This window comes from Neofelis nebulosa, chromosome 11 (assembly GCF_028018385.1).
Source record: "Neofelis nebulosa isolate mNeoNeb1 chromosome 11, mNeoNeb1.pri, whole genome shotgun sequence".
Classification (NCBI taxonomy): Eukaryota; Metazoa; Chordata; class Mammalia; order Carnivora; family Felidae; genus Neofelis; species Neofelis nebulosa.
The window spans coordinates 5,927,350-5,944,711 of NC_080792.1; the positions used below are offsets into that span (position 1 = coordinate 5,927,350).

General features: G+C 39.3%; 1 protein-coding gene across 10 annotated transcripts in view; it reads left to right on the forward strand.

Moving 5' to 3' along the window:
* The window catches only part of NETO1 (neuropilin and tolloid like 1), a 130,061-nt gene that overhangs the window by 75,188 nt on the left and 37,511 nt on the right, over window positions 1-17,362 (forward strand). For all 10 annotated transcript variants that reach the window (XR_009250820.1, XR_009250819.1, XM_058691824.1 and 7 more), the window contains one exon: window positions 2,367-2,595. Coding sequence is in view for 8 of the 10 variants with exons in the window: in XM_058691823.1 (XP_058547806.1) it covers window positions 2,367-2,595 (229 nt within the window). In the remaining 2 variants the exon portion in view is untranslated. Of the gene's footprint in view, window positions 1-2,366; window positions 2,596-17,362 lie in introns of those variants that run through there.

Genomic DNA, 17,362 nt, shown 5'->3' on the forward strand with positions numbered 1-17,362 from the left:
AAAATACCCTGTTTGGGGAATTTTTGCGTATGATTTCCTACTGCAAGAAATAAAAGGCCAGTTATTCTGTATAATTATTAGTTACAGCCCTTAAAACAGTCGGGTGTATACAGGGACGCAATCACTAGTTGCTGGGTACTGAAATAAGTGAAGTCAATGACAAAATAGAACTTTCCAGTCAGTCAGTCAGTCAGTCATTCACAGGCACATCCCCGCAGGAACTTTGATGGAGTGCCCCGTATATACAACACATGGTTCGACACTTTGAGTACAAAAACGTACACCTCTGCCCCAGCTTTTTGGGAGCACGTGGTTTAGTGACACTAAAGTTTCATAGAACCACTAACTAAAGCTTATAATACATTCAAAATAATATTTTATCATAGAGGATGTAGAGAATAATTCTACCGTGGCTGGAGAGTGGGGGCACTTGAATACTTGGCACCAGTGTGTAAAAAAATATCAGGAAGAGGTTGGTAGGCAGAAAATAAGGATGGTCATTTTTGTGTAACTAATGTCATATGCATAGAGGATGGCATTTTGTAAAGTAAGTGTGAAATATTCAGACAGAAGAAGAAGACTTTGCCCGTTCGTGATTTTTAAACTTTTTTAAAAAAAATTATAATTATTTGGAAGTCAGTTAAAGATTGTAGTAGGATTGTTAAATTTGTTTCTTAGAAATATAACTTTGGGGGTGCCTGGATGGCTCAGTAGGTTGATAGTCCGACTTAGGCTGGGGTCATGATCTTGCAGTCTGTGAGTTCGAGCCCCGCATCGGGCTCTGTGCTGACAGCTCAGAGCCTGGAGCCCGCTTCGGATTCTGTGTCTCCCTCTCTCTCTGCCCCGCCCCCGCTCATGCTCAGTCTCTCTCTCTCTCTCTCTGTTAAAAATAAATAAACATTAAAAAAAAAAAAAGAAATATAAGTTTGACTGGGCCGGGCTGTGGGAATGAACTGGAAAGTAAGAACCTAGGACATATCCAGGGCCGGCAGGAGACTGCTGAAATATCATAGACCTGTCAGAGATGGAAAAGAACCATTCTGAAGGTGAAATTAATAAAGATCAGTATCCCATTCAGTTAGAACATTGAGGACAGAAGAGAAATTTCTTTTAATTTGAAACATTGAAACTTTTAAATTTAGGGCAGACATACTGAATCTGAGAAAGTTTTGTTTTTTTTATGGGATTCAGAGTTTATGAATAAATGAGCAAAATGAATATAGAGATGGAAGCGATTGATTTGTAGGTGAATGCGTGTCTTTGGTTTATATCCATACCGCATTAATGACAGAAGGGTATAGAAGACGAACTCTCATACATAGCCTTGCGTGTTAGAAAACACTTAGTCACTTAGTAAGTATTTGTGAGGATGCCTTCTGTATTTCAGAACTATTCCAGATATCCCTGTCACAGAGCACAGATTGTTTTTTTTTTCTTTATATCACTTCTTTTGCTGTGACATTACGTCCTGGTGTCATGATTTCATTGACACATATTTTCAACACCGAGCCTCACTCTTTTGTTCACTGTTGTGTCCCCAGGGCCCTTAACAGTGTCTGGGACAAAGTCAAAGGCCAGGGTGTAGGTAATGCCAAACTGATGGCGTGCATGGACAGATGACTTCTTTTCAAACTTATCTGTAGCTAAATTAACTGCTTGTGATTTTTTACTGTCCATCGGAACAGAGTCAAATAATATCTTTTGACCATAAAACCGCATCATCTGCAGCAGCGTTATATTGTGGAAGGGTCAGAGCCTTGGGAGTTAGAGAGACCCCGTCTGATCTCCAGTTTATACCAGCGGAGTCTTAGTTTCATCATCTGAATAGGACGATAAAACTTTGTAGAGTAGTTGGGAGTATTTAAAAATAATCTACGGTGTAGGTTGCATGGGGCATTGTTACCCATTAAATGTTAATTTAATTTTTATTTATGTGGACTTAACTAAATGGCTTTGACTCTATGTTGTGGTGAGAATAATCATAGATTAGCGCCTTTTCTTTAAATTTTTTTTTAACATGCTCTACTTGAAAAATGAAGCAATGTGGTTATGGGAAGGGATTTAAACAAAGTGAAATCAGAGACTATCTTTTGACACCATTTCTGTTTCCTTTACTATTAATTCAAACAAGTTGTTATCCTACATGTATGTCCATGAAGAAAGGAAAATAACACTTGAAAAAAAATAGTAAGCACGGTTTGATGTTAGTTGTACATCTTTATTTCCTGCTATCCCCAGGAGAAAAATCATAAGACTGAGTGTAATCAAGACTGTCTTGTGAGACTAGAGAGAGAGGCTTGTACTCACTGAACTACTTGCGTGTTTCGATCTGCGGAAATGACCGCGGCTTTGTTGTTACTTTACAGATCTACCTACGTTTCTTGGACTACGAGATGCAGAATTCCAATGAATGCAAAAGGAACTTTGTGGCCGTGTATGATGGGAGCAGTTCCGTGGGGGACCTGAAGGCTAAGTTCTGCAGCACCGTGGCCAATGACGTCATGCTCCGCACAGGTCTTGGGGTCATCCGCATGTGGGCCGATGAGGGCAGTCGAAACAGCAGATTTCAGATGCTGTTCACATCCTTCCAAGAACGTAAGATTCTCTGCACTTGACTATTTGTCCTTCACATATGTCATATGATGCAAGTCTCGTAAGCTGCTAATGGTGTTTTGTCCATGCAGCGTGAGCACAGTGGGGTGCGTTGTAACAAGGTGTTAATAACACTGAGATTCCCTTTCCTTCATTCTGATCCAGCGATGGGAGAGAGTTACCTATTACATTCTGCTTCCTTATTTTAGCATACGCAGGATAGCCTTGGTTAAAACAGTTCCCGCTTCGACTGGGAAATGAGGATTTTGTTTGTCTCTGGTTTAGCTCTTACGAAGCGTCTGGAACTTCAGCAGCTTCTGATGAAGTTTGAGTTTAAGTCTTAAAAACCTGCATAAAAATATTTGGTAGGTTCTCTTTAGTAAGCTTCTCTTGCAATTCCATTTATTGCAAATAGGTCTGAGACGACCGAGTTCCCATTAAAGTAAGCAAAGAGAGAGAATTGCCTGGGAGGAGAGTAAATAGAAAAAGTTTCAGAAAATATTTAAAATGGCACCGTGGGTGATATCCAGAATTATGTGCAAACCGCAGCAATTTTAGAAAATTATGTTCTAACAAATAATGAGTCACATTAATAGATATATTTGGAATGTTCTTCAGAAACCCTGAATAATTCATGTTTAATAAATTTATACAAATGAAAAAAAATAATCCTGAAAAATTCCGCTTTAGGAAATCAGCAGCCTGTATTTTGAAACTATATATTTTTAAATAGAAAAAATAGTTTTGAAATCGCCAGAATTTCTCAGTGATTGGCACAGCATCCAATATTTTTTCAATTCATAAATATGAAATATATTAGACAATTCTTTCATGTAGTGAATAAGTTTGGCTTTAAATTCCTGTCTGACTACCCAGTTGGAGAATTCTGGGACCCTGGAAGTGGCAAACGTCTCAGTCTTTGTCAATCTTGATTCCACCATGGAGTGCATTATCTCTCCTGGGATTACTGCAGATTGAAACAACATGTTGCTATCGTGTCCTCATTTCAACAGTTGATCAAAATGTTAGAGGTAGTGCATTTTTATGTCAGCAAGATATTGGGCCAAAAAAAAAAAATCTCGTCGTTTTCTTGGTTAGAGTGGGAAGAAATTCAGACTACAAGGTCAGCCCATTTGGTGTCCTTGCTGATTACCCCACTGTCACCAATAGGTTTTGCCTTTGGTGGGGGGGGGGGGTTTAAAGGTACTTATTTGATATCCTTATCAATCTTGGGTGATAATATGTTGAAAACTCGTATTTCATTTAAATGATACACATAAGGAAGGGCTAGCTAATATGTTAGATAATATAATCAATTTTTTTAAAAGATCACAAACATCTATTTTTATCAACACGATACCGTAAAATGCAATGGGGGTAAAAATGAAAAAACACATCCTTAGGTTTCAAATATCAACTAAAACAACAATAGTATAGAAGAGCCCTGCCTCCTAGGACTTCCTAAAGTTTTATGTCATTCAAACGCAGTATGAGCTAAAGCTTGTTTTTGTTTTTTTTTTTAACAATTGGCAAAAAATATCTTTTGCAGTATTAGCTTCTATGAAGGAAAGGTAGGTAAACAACTCAAAGAAGGTCGGCTCTTGGGGAGCCTCACTGGTCAAACTGTAGATTTGCAGCACCTATTCTGTTCTGGGTATTGTTAATAAGGAGGATCATCCATGGGAAGTGGCTGGCCAGGATGCAGAAGCAACTAGAATCATGAGACAAAGTCAAAGGAAGAGCGGCGTAGTTTATCTGAGAGATTTTGTTGTTGTTTTGTTCTAAATGTGGTCACTACCTGAGACTTACGCTGGCGATACGGATTGATGTCTGAAAGTTGAGATTTGTTTGTTAAATTGTAGGGAAATGTTGGAGCGATACTTAGGAAAAACGTGTAGCTCACAGGATGTGTGGTATTCCCAAACTGAATGGATTCCCATAGAGGGTACAGGCTCTGGCTAGGTGGCAGTCAGTCTGAAAATGGGTCACCAGGCGGTGTGAATGGTGTAGGGGAATGTCTGAGTTTTGTAGGGAACAAACTGGTAAACTTCGCTGATCCTGTTCAACTCTAACACTGATTGAGTTCCATGAGTCTTTAAGATCCTGCTGGTACAAGAAATGATGCATTATGTCATACTGTGCAGATGCCATTGGAAGTATTTCTGTTTGAGCTGAAAGAAAGAGTGTTCATGCAGGTACGTAAACGATCTCCAGAAGTCTTTCAAGCGGGTGGACTTTTCAAGGTTGAATCCAGAAAAACCATGGCATCCGTCCTCCATAGGAGGAAAGCACCCCAATTTTTGTGTTCCTGCACAGTGGATGGCTTATCACGGTCACGTCAGTGACAGGTGGTACAGTAGCATTCTCTGTGTTTATCTCACAAAGTTTACAATAGCTTTGATTAGAACAAATTTATCGTCCATGTCATGTTTCCTCTGTAGCTTTTTGATATTTTGCATTGTATTGCTTTATTTTTGGCTGAAACTGGTTGGACTTCAACCATGACATGCCAAGGATCAAAGGCATTGTGTGATGACGTGTGTGGGTATGGACCAAGCCTTTCTGTATCAAAGTCAAAGTATTCCAGATAAGAGATGAAAATTTCAAAACAACAAGAAATGAACTTCGATCAGTGCTAATACTTCGGTGATGCTACTGAGTGGCTTAGGTCATTTTAAGGACTTTAATGAGGAAATACAGGAACTCTATTTATGACGTTTCAAGTTCCCCAAATGGTATTGTTCTAGTCCGTATTGGTGGCTAAGAAAGTATTTTGCATTACCTTTTTGTTTTCTTGATGATGATAGGTATAACATTTATATAGTATATATATCATATATGTAAACATAGTTTATATGTAATATACTCTCTTATTTATATTATATAATCCATATATAATATTAATAATATACATGCCTCTAATCTTACTCCATACACATCCACACACATATGGAGTGGAAACTATTGGTGTGAAATCAACGACCAGCTTTGTCTTACTCAAATAATAAGAAACCGCTTTGACGTTTTTCTTGGTTCTTAGCATTTATTAGGCAGTATGCCCAGTGCAGCGTTGAGAAGTGCTTACGGCACATTCAACAATATTCTAATATATGCCAAAAGGTCTCATGTCGGGACCATATGATGTAGTTTTTTGAGTAGAGTTGACACCCAATGTTCCATTAGTTTCAGGTGGACAACTTAGTGATTTGACAAGTTTGTCCGTGATGCTATGCTCACCACAAGTGTAGCTCCCCTCTGCCCTACTACAGCACTGTCACAATATCAGTGACTCTGTTCCTTATGTTCTGCCTTTTAGTCCTGTGACTTACTCAGTCCATAACTGAAAACCTGTATCTCCCCGCTTCTTCGCCCCTTTTGTCCATCCCCCCAACCCATCCCCTCTGGCGACTATCAGTTCATTCTCTGTACGTATAGGTCTGATTCTGGTTTTTGTTTGTTATATTTTTAGATGTTAAAGGAGAGCTCAGGGACTGTCTCTTCTAATCCCAAACATTTTGTGAATTCAGACAGAATAAGAAAAGATCCAGGGAAGGTAACTGACTTTCCCTGTGCACCCAAAACTCCATGCTTAGTGATTGAACAGTCCCGTGGCAAGGATCGAAGACCTGATTCTGAAGCTCATAAGTTCTCTTGTGGATGACTTTGTCACTTGTAAGGAATGGACAGAGCTCCCATTTTCTAAAGATGATGAATGATAAAGATGACGATAACAATAGGGAACACTTCTACATCAGTCACATAGCTCAGACATGTCAACACTGGTTTATGTGCTTTTCAACCTGAATTTTGATGCCTCTGTCCTATCCGCTGTGCCTTCTGTCTGCATGTTTCACAAACATGCTATAACCCTACAGTACTCCACTTTCCTATGCCCTAGAAGATTAGACTCAAGTAAAATTATAACCAGGGACTTCTGCTCTGGAACATACTAAGCTAGAGACTAATGGATGCTAAACTGGTGCTGATTTGTTACACATCAATGGAAAACTATTGCAGGTTTTGGTACTGAAAGTGAGGTGTCGCCCTAACAAATATCTAAAATGTGGAAGCGGCATGGGATCAGGCAGTGGTCATAGGTTGGTCGAATTTTGAGGAGCATGCTAGAAAAGGCCTGCATTGCGTTAGATGGGCAGAATAAATCTGGACTCCGAGGGCTGCTGGGGAGGGCTGGGACGGAACTGGGGGAAGGAAATCGTTGTTTTGCCGTGGCGGAAAGCTCAAAGAAATTGTCCTGCAGGACCTGCTGAGGGACCAACACTGGCTACGTGACTAAGTAAATTACTGCAGAGAGTGTTGAAGGCATAGCCTGGCATCTCTTGCTGCTTGCAGTAGCTTGTGAGAGGGAAGAAGCATATCGAGGGGAGAACCCGTGAGCAAAAAGCAATCAGGACCCAAAGGTTTTGAAAACTGCCAGCCTCTCCAGGTGGCAGAGATGTTAAAAAGTCAGAAGTGACTGCCAAACGCATGGCAGGGGATGAGGCTGAATGTGTGACCGTATAGCCTCTGCTAAATCACCAGAGACAGCAGAAGAGCACAGTGTCGGTAACAGAAGGGCCCTTTCCGGAGGTTGGAGGTGTGCCTCACAGATCTTCCAGACTGGAGGGCATCCAGGAGGACTAGGGCGCTGACCCTCAGCCACCTCAGCAGGACCCATGGGGAGAGACAGGATTGCATCAGAGACTTTGGGTGAGCATCTGTCTGAGAGCAAAACCCAGTGAATTTCAAGCCAGGGCCACGGGCTTCTCGAGAAGACCCCTTCAGCAGAAACTCTTTTGGTTTGGGCTGAAAGAGGCAGAGTACCAATGAAGAGACATCGTCAGAACCCCCAAATTCTTGTGGCATGGAGCCATCAGATAAAAGTGCTCAACTGCAAACGTATGTCACCATTCATAGAAAGGAAGAGTGACAGCACAGCACCACCAGCCTGGAGGGTGAAGCTCATAGAGACAGAGGGTTTTTCCTAGAAATGGAAACACAGTACCAAGAAATCCAGCATTTGCCCTGCTGGACTTCAAAACTATTATGGATCAGAGACTCCCGTTTACTCTCCATTCTCCCTATTTCCAACCAGACTCTATACCCATGATGCTGTGCCTCTCCCACCATTGTGTGATGGAGTGTTGGGACAGGTGATTTGTCTCTTTGGTTCTGGGGTCTAATGGGGGGAGGAAAAATGGTCTCTTGGGGCTACGGTCTAGACTCCTATAAGGGCTGAACCTAGGAGCCTCTTCTGTACCACATTTAGATGGCTTAGGTGTGAGGTTTGGGACTTTGAGTCAGTGCTGTAGTGCGGTGATACTCACGGGAGCCGTGAGAAAGGGAGAATCTATTTTGTATCCATGACAAGAGTGAGTCACTGGGAGCCAACAAGTGCTCAATGATAGGCAGTGATGACCCCAACATTTCCACCTTTTGGTGTATAGAGCTTATACATACCTCTCCGCTGAGTGCAGGAAGAATCTGAGCATCATGGAATGTCATTCCGTGATCATGTTACATTTCGTGGCAAAAGGGATTTTGCATGAGTAGTTAAGGTCCCTAATCAGTTGACTCTGAATTAATCAAAAGGGAAACTGTCCTGGCGGGGCTGAGTATACACAAAAAATACTGGTGATAGTCTTTAAGCCCTTTTAAAAGAAGGTCTAAAAGGCATGAATGCAAGAAGTCGGAGGCATTCTAAGCTGTAGCAAATACTCCTGCTGGCATTTACGGAGCACACTGCTGTCACCGACTTTGAGTCTGGAGTTCTCTCTTGTGCACCAAAAGAGCGGACACAGAATTGAATATGAGGGAGGCTAATGTCGGGGAGGAGACAAGAGTCCTGAGCAAGGGTCCTGTTTCTGTTTTATTAGGACCAGAAGGCTTACATATGTGATGGACATGCAGAAAGAGACAATACAACAGTGATCATTAACTCGCGTGTGAGAGAAAAGGGGTTTTGATGGTATGTGGTGTTAGGGGTCAGGGTCAAGACAACGTCCCGGTGGTGAGAAGACGGCCATTTACTGCAGGCACTGGGCACCGTGTCTATTTTAACTTTTCTAAGGCTTAGACAGATAGAGGGTGCCACCTCACTAACACGGCATTTTTCTCACTAATTCTCCCTGGGCACTTTCGCCCTGTAGCTGCTTTTCCCTCTATGCTTTGTTTTATTTCACGATTAATCCTGGGCTCTTTTGCCCTGGTGCAGCGACTCTCCGACTCTACCTGTGCTTGGACACTTTCATCCTGTGGCGACTCTCCCCCCTAAGCCTTGTTAACCCATTGGTGCAAGCTCAGAGAATTCTTAAACTTATTCCCCACACATTGCCACGTTGTAGAGAAGACCATGTGGCAGAGCATGGGGGTAGGCTTTGGGAGCCGAGAATGTTGCCCATCTGAGAGCCAGGGAGACAGGGGGAGCCTCAGTCCAGCGACCCAAGAGACTGAGTGCTCCCAATGACCTGAATGTAAGCCGGTAAAGTTGTAGTAATTTGTTACTTCGCAATAGAAAACCAAAACACATTTCTGTTGTAACAATATGCACTTTTGAAGGCCATAGATAATCCAGATGTCAATCTGTATATGTCACTTACATATATTAACTGATACGTTATGATTTATTAACTGGTTCATGCTTTTTCTAGATTTGGTAGTTGAGGAGATGCGGCAAGGTAAAATTGTAGGAAAGATATAAAAAACAATCACTCTAACATCAGCTTGACCCTAAAAGTAGAGTGACCACTAGGTTATTAACCTAGGCATCAGTGTTTTCATTTTGATACTTACTTGTAATCCCTCCATTCGCCATTTTGTTCCTTCATCTAACGCATAAGCACCCAACCGATGATGGCCCAGAGATGAATGGGATGTTCGGTCCTCTTATGGTGCTATTGCACTCATTCGAACTGAATTCCAGCGTGTGACTCACTCCAGAACACGTTCATTTACATCTGGTACTCTGCTCCCCCCCCCCCCCCCCCCCCGTCACCACGTACTTCCTCATTGACTTTAGTAAACTATCCACTGAAACACTGTACGTTAAAAAGCCTTACTCTTTTCTCATAGGGTCTTTTTTTCCTCTCTCTCCAGCATTTGTTTATATTAGTAGGATCTTTGCTCTTGGGCCACAGTGAGCGATTATTATTTCACCGTTTAGTTTTATTATTGTTTCTTGTCTGGAGCATAGTTTGGCATGCCATCTGTCTCTTGTGCCCACAATTTACATTCTGTCTGCCGGAGTGCACATGCCCAACTTTGCAAGATACAAGTAAAATTGTTCTGTGACCTCAGCAAACTAAATTTGGTGGATCCTAAGGGTGAAAAGTTGCAGAGATGTTTGATTAGAAGCGTCCAAGTGCACTGAGCTCAGGAGCTCTCCGAGAATACACACCAAAACACATTGATGGTCATCAACTCACAACAATAATGTTTCATTTGCTCTCTAGAAAAAGCTAGCCCCAACACAATTACAAGTTTGGGGTAAATGATAAGATCCAAAGGCATGGTGTTTTCCTGCATTTCACCCAGGAGAGAAAATGACCTTCATTAGAGGAAACCATGCTGCTGATTGTAAACTGATGTTTTAATGTAGAGATCTCCATGCCTCACTGTTAAGAGTCGGTGCGTTTTGAAACATTGAAGACTACTTTGCTAATACAGGAAATATTTACTTATATCTGTCATACAGCTGCATAAATACCAGATGGCATATATAGAAATATCAGTAAGACACAGAATATGCTGGCAAAATTGCTGCACATGTGTCCTATTTTGGCACCTGTTTCTAAAGTAAACATAAAACACTGTGTGGCTAGGGGATGTATCATATATATAAGCATCAAAAGTAAGATAGGCGTTAATATAAAAACATAATTAAAATAAAAAAGGAAAAGCTGAATTGAATAATTGGCAACATAAACAGCAGGGTAAATATTCTTAACTATGAAGAATAAAGATTGGAGTGCCCCGGTGGCTCAGTCAGCGGGGTGTCCAATTTCGGCTCAGGTCATGATCTCACAGTTCATGAGTCCGAGCCCCGCGTCGGGCTCTGTGCTGACAGCTCAGAGCCTGGAGCCTGCTCCGGATTCTGTGTCTCCCTCTCTCTGTGTGCCCCTCCCCTGCTTGTGCGCTCCCTCTCTCTCTCTCTCTCTCTCTTTCTCTCTCTCTCTCAAAAATGAATAAAACAAAAAAATTTTAAAGAAGCGTAAAGATTGTATAAGACAATTAGAGAAAGTTATATAAGCCAACGAGAAGAAAATGGGGCAAATAAAGTGAAAAATCAATTCATAGAGAAGCAGAAATGGCCTGTTGGTATAGGAAACATACACCGGTCTGTGTTAGTAAACAAAGAGATGCAAATTTCAGTAGGAATCAGGCCTGTTTTTATCTATTCAATTGTTTAAAAATATAGCCATAATAAAATACCCAGTTTTGTAGATGGTGTGAGAACGAGAATATATACATGCTTTCTTCTGTTGATCTGAAACTTAATCTAAAAATATATGTATATATTAGTGATAAGTATGTTTAAAAGCATTTAAACAATGAAAATTAAGTGGCTTGGTTAAATGCTTCTTGGAACCTGTATATATTCTTTTAACTCTTTAGATGCTGTGTTAGAATGATACAAACATTGAGCTATGTGAAAAAAATAAAATTCTCAAAGCAAATATCAAACAAAACACGCATAAAAGTATATCGTAAGTATATGTGATAAATATTTAATATAGAGTGTCTGCTGTATATGTAATGCATGTGTGTAGAAGGCAATTCATTTAAGGTAGCAATAGTGATTAATTTTAGGTGTCGAGGTTTTTTGATCCTCAGTATTTTATGATTTTTCTACAATGAACAGTTATTGTTTTGGTAAACATTTTTTTAAAAGCAATAAATATAACTTTGATATGACTTTCTAAAGAAATGTATTAAATCCAAGAAAACAAGAATATAGATGTTCTTTTCTATGTTGGGAAAATCAAAACACATCTATGATGTCAGGAAATGATAACTAATCAATAGAGTTTTCTGGGAGGTGACAATTATACCAACAGGTGAGGACAGGTCACTATCTAATGACCTGTTCTTTCAGACCAGATAATCACCATGGTTTACACTAGAATTTCTCCACTAGAATTTTTACCCTCAAGACTAGAATTTTACACTAGAATTTTTACCCTCAAGACACTCACCTGATGGCTTGTTTATGGCATGACAGATGCTGATGGCTTAGCCTATGTTTTTCTAATGTCCTTGGAGCACTAGAGGTGACATCAGTCCTTCCTCCTCTGGGTGCCATGAGTGAATCTTTGAGTTTGCTCTAATTTTAAATGTTGTCAGTAGTTAGAAAATGTTGCTCTTGACCATTTCATAGCGAATCGTGACTGAAGACTTGCAGGGTGTTCTAGTCAAAAGCCATTGGCTACTCGTGTCAGAGATCTCCCTCTTTTCCCAATTCGGCCTTTGGCAAACTGCCTTTCCTGCCCCTGTTGCCGTGTTGTGTGGCCATAGTTACATCTGTAGGGGCTGGTGGATCGTGTTCTGATTCCTCCGAGAAATTAACTACCGGTGTAAATAGGGACATTGGCTTCATTCCTGTTGCTGTTCCAACAGCACATTTAGTGCTTAAATCAACAAAAATGTATTACTTGAAATAGATGTCACTGGGTTGAAACCATGGTGTCAACAGGGCCACTGTCTTGAGAGACCGTAGTGAAGCACGCATTCCCTCACCTGTCCCAGTTTCTAGAGCTGTGCTCTTCCCATTGAGTGGGTTATATAGCTCCTTCTCCTTCAAAGCCAGCAAGGTCACCTTTTGTCTCTCTTGGATTCCTGGTTATATATCACATTCTGTCCCTTGGAGCTCCTCCTTTCCTCTGTAAAGATGCCTGTGATTACCTTGGCCCCTCCTGGATAATCCAGAATAATCTCCACATTGTGAAGCCCATAATCACATCTGCAAAGTCTCTTTTGCATATCAAGTAACGTTCACAAATCCGGGGCATTAGGATATGGGCATCTTTGGGAGCTATTATTCAGCTTACCGCAGTAGGTTTGCTGTTCTTATTCTGTTTTTATTTGTTTGTTTCTATTAAATTGATAAACTCTTCACCTAAAATTATGAAAAATATAGTTTATTGGACTCGAAGACCAAAGGTACACAATGCCAAATGGTAATGGTGTCTCTAAATACATGTCCCTTTCATGCCCTACTACTGAATATGTATTCTTCTATATAATGAAATTATTTAAAAGTTGAATGTTTTTATCACTACAGGAAAAGTACAAGAAGAGAATGTATCATAAATACATAAATGTATAATTTTGGTATGCATGTATGTGTTTTGAATTCTAAAATTAATGTTAAGCATTTTTCAAAACAAAATTACAGATCATTTCCAAAAAAGTGTTTTGGGCACCTGGGTGGCTCAGTTGGTTAAGCTCCCGACTTCAGCTCAGGTCATGATCTCTCAATCCATGGGTTTGAGCCCTGCATCGGGCTCCGTGCTGATGGCTTAGGGCCTGGAGCCTGCTTCGGATCTGTGTCTCCCTGTCTTTCTGTCCCTCCCTTGCTCTCTCTCTCTCTCTCTCTCTCTCTCTCTCTCAAAATAAACATTAAAAGAATTTTTAAAGTGTTTTAATTGATAAAAAAATCAAAATAGTCTGAAAATATATGAAAGAGTACCCATTTGGTGACAGTCAGTTAATTCCTCTCCTTTCTTATCTATAACACCCTGACTTTAAGCCTCAGTTTCTTTTCCAGAAAATGAAGGAGAGGTTATAGAGTAGCTGTGAGTTTTAAATATATATGTTCAAAACAGAGCTAATGGTAAATGGTTGGTGATAACCATTGTGTCTATTAATGGGATACCAACATACTGAAACCTTTATAGTCAGGAGTTTCTTACTTTCAATATAATGAGAATTTTGAGCAAGGGATAATAATATAAAATTGTATAGTCTGCCAGGGACCTACCCTTCCTTCCTCTTAAGCATGTGATTGAGTCCATTTGTACCATAAAGAGGATAACGATGAGAAATATTTTAATATTGGAAGTAATACTTGGCTCAAAATCCTTTTTTTAAAGTATGTATATAGATTTATAGGCTGATGGAATAATTAAAATTTAAAATCAATTTTCTTGAATGATTTTTTTAGACTAAAGTATTTGTCTTCCTTTAAATAATGTTGATTTCCATGTGTATGTGTTGAATTACTTAGAAGATTTTGCAGAATTTTCAACGAACTTTTTATTTATTTTTTTGAGAGAGAGAGGAGGCAGTGCAGAGGGAGAATAAGAATCCCAAGCAGGCTCCACACCCAACACAGCCCGAGGTGGGGCTTCATCTCATGACCGCGAGATTGTGACCTGAGCTGAAATCAAGAGTCGGATGCTTAGCCAACTGAGCCACCCAGGCACCCCCCATCAAAATGTTTTGATCAGTGTTGTCTTGGTGAGGTTGTCAGTCTGCCAGATGTTGTGGACAAGAATAAAGGCAGCAAATTCCTCGTAGTTTTTGGCAGGATCCTTGGGGATAACATGTATTGATCTCTTTGATTCTCAGTTTACAGCTGTTGTAGTTTATGTCTATCACTGAAAGTAGATTGCGTGTATTTGTTGTATGGAGACAGAAAATGATTATTCTGACTTGTTAGCCTTTGAACTAGGAGGATCACAAAGTTGAGGCTATGATGTTCCATTCATTTTCTCCACCCTAATCTTTATTTGCCTCAGTTCCCACTTTGGGGACTTGGCACTTACAACAATGAAACCAAATCTAGTAACTTTAACGGAACAGCATGTCTCAACCAGCTAACTGTTATAGACATGTACACCAGTCATGAAAACAAACCCTGAGATCCATGTCTGAGTACTGGTAATAATCAGACTACAGACCCCAAGGAAATGCAATATCCCTCTTATGGTAATTGTAGACCTATCTAATTAGGGACGATGAATAAATCATCATGTAGCTGACCCAAGGCAGACATAATTATAGTATACAAATATATGTTCATTCTTGGGATCAAATAGAATGGACAAGATCACGATGTCCTATGTGAGGAAAGAAATGATCTCTATCTATGGAATATAATTTTCTCATGAAGATGCTTTTTCTTTTTTTTAATATGCTGTCTTTTTGGGACAGTAGCAATATGCAATTCTAGCAGAAAGATTGGGGGAATCTAATAAATGTGAGTGGGATTAAATTGAAATTGGTGAATAGATTTTCTTGTATTTAAAGAAGAGATTAAAATTCATCTTAATAATTCGAGATCTTTTGACAGATAACTAAGTCACATTGGAACATAGAGTTTTGGAGGCAGATATTGATCTTTCAAAAAAATATATGAAGATGATAAAGGAGATGAAGAGAAGAGGCACAAATCTATTTCTGGCCTGAAATCTGGTCAGCATTTTTCAAATAAAATGTCATTTTCTCTAATTGCATAGCCTGAAGGCCATTTTAAGTTTAAAATATGGTGGCAGGGGAAATTTTTCCATTTATTTGGGGAAAAACAAAACATTTGTTTTGGGGACAATTCGGATGGCCAAATATATTTATTTTTTTACATTATATTTTTCTGGAATTAGAATATCTTGATTCAAACGTAACAAGCTAGACACTTTTCAATCCAGTTTTTGAAGGCTTTGAATTCCTACTCAGATGCTTACTCATAATTGATATCTCTGACATGTTAGCTATTTTCTTCCATTAAATTCATTAAAAAAGTTTAGTTATTTCTTAGAAATTGAAATCTGGCCATTTGCAGCAATGTGGATGGAACTGGAGGGTATTATGCTAAGTGAAATAAGTCAGGCGGAGAAAGACAGATACCATATGTTTTCACTCATATGTGGATCCTGAGAAACTTAACAGAAGACCGGGGGGGAAGGGAAGTGGGAAAAAAAATGTTACAGAGAGAAAGGGAGGCAAACCATAAAAGACTCTTAAGTACTGAGAACAAACTGAGGGTTGATGGTGGGTGGGGGAGAGGAGAAAGTGGGTGATGTGCATTGAGGAGGGCACTTGTGGGGATGAGCACTGGGTGTCGTATGGAAATCAAAGTGACACTAAATTGCATTAAAAAATAAAAAAATGAAATGAAAAAATAGAAACTTCTTAAAACCTCAAAAAATAAAATAAAATCGTTGTCAGAATAGAATGGCAAGATGGCACTCCATGTCTATCTTACTGTTGAAAAAGTTTTGTTCTGATATCTGTGAGTTGGTAGGTATTTATTAAGCACCTCCAAAATGGCATGTGTTTGTTATTCAAAGCCCAAGTTATACAGCAGTGAGCAAGACAACTCCTTTGCCTTACATTTTTATAAGAGGAGACAAATGATGTACAGAGAAGTGAATTTAAGAAGATAAATTAAAGTCCTAATAAGTATTTGGAAAAACAACAAATTAGACGAACATGATGGAGAAGGGTGTGGATCTCATTGCGCCATGGTTATGGTGGGTGACACTGGAGTTCAAGAGGTAGCTGAGTTGAGATGTTGGATGAGCACAAGGGATATTGAGTTTGGCATTCACTCTGTTAAAGAAAGGTTTTGGAGTGTTTTAAACAGGGGTGAGCAATGGTTTGATTTATACTTTTAAATGACCAAATTTCCTTTGGCTGCTCTGTCCATGGATCTGATATAGAAAACCAGGTGTTGAAAAATGGCCATGAGCCACTTGTACCAATGGAGATGGCAACAAGAACTCGGCAGATAAATAGATGGTAGATAGATAGATAGATAGATGATAGATAATAGATGGATAGATAATAGATGATAGATAATAGATGATAGATAATAGATGGATAGATAATAGATGATAGCTAGCTAGCTAGCTAGCTAGATAGTAGATGGGTAGAGAGATAAGAGATAGATAGATCGATGATAGATAGATAATAGATAATAGATCGATAGATAATAGATAGATAGATAGATAGATAGATGATAGATAATAGATGGATAGATAATAGATGATAGCTAGCTAGCTAGCTAGCTAGATAGTAGATGGGTAGAGAGATAAGAGATAGATAGATCGATGATAGATAGATAATAGATAATAGATCGATAGATAATAGATAGATAGATAGATAGATAGATGATAGATAATAGATGGATAGATAATAGATGATAGCTAGCTAGCTAGCTAGCTAGCTAGATAGTAGATGGGTAGAGAGATAAGAGATAGATAGATCGATGATAGATAGATAATAGATAATAGATCGATAGATAATAGATAGATAGATAGATAGATGATAGATAATAGATGGATAGATAATAGATGATAGCTAGCTAGCTAGCTAGCTAGCTAGATAGTAGATGGGTAGAGAGATAAGAGATAGATAGATCGATGATAGATAGATAATAGATAATAGATCGATAGATAATAGATAGATAGATAGATGATAGATAATAGATGGATAGATAATAGATGATAGCTAGCTAGCTAGCTAGCTAGATAGTAGATGGGTAGAGAGATAAGAGATAGATCGATGATAGATAGATAATAGATAATAGATCGATAGATAATAGATAGATAGATAGATAGATAATATATGGATAGATAAGAGATAGATAGATAGATAATGGATAGATAGATAATAGATAAATAGATGTATAGATAGATAGATAGATAGATAGATAAGGCTGACACAACTAAAGGCTCTTTGGACGTGGCTGTTGAAAGAGAAAAGACTCAAGAAAGACCCTAACCCTTCAGCCTTAGCAGCCTTAATGTTAATAACTCATGGCCCTTATTAATAT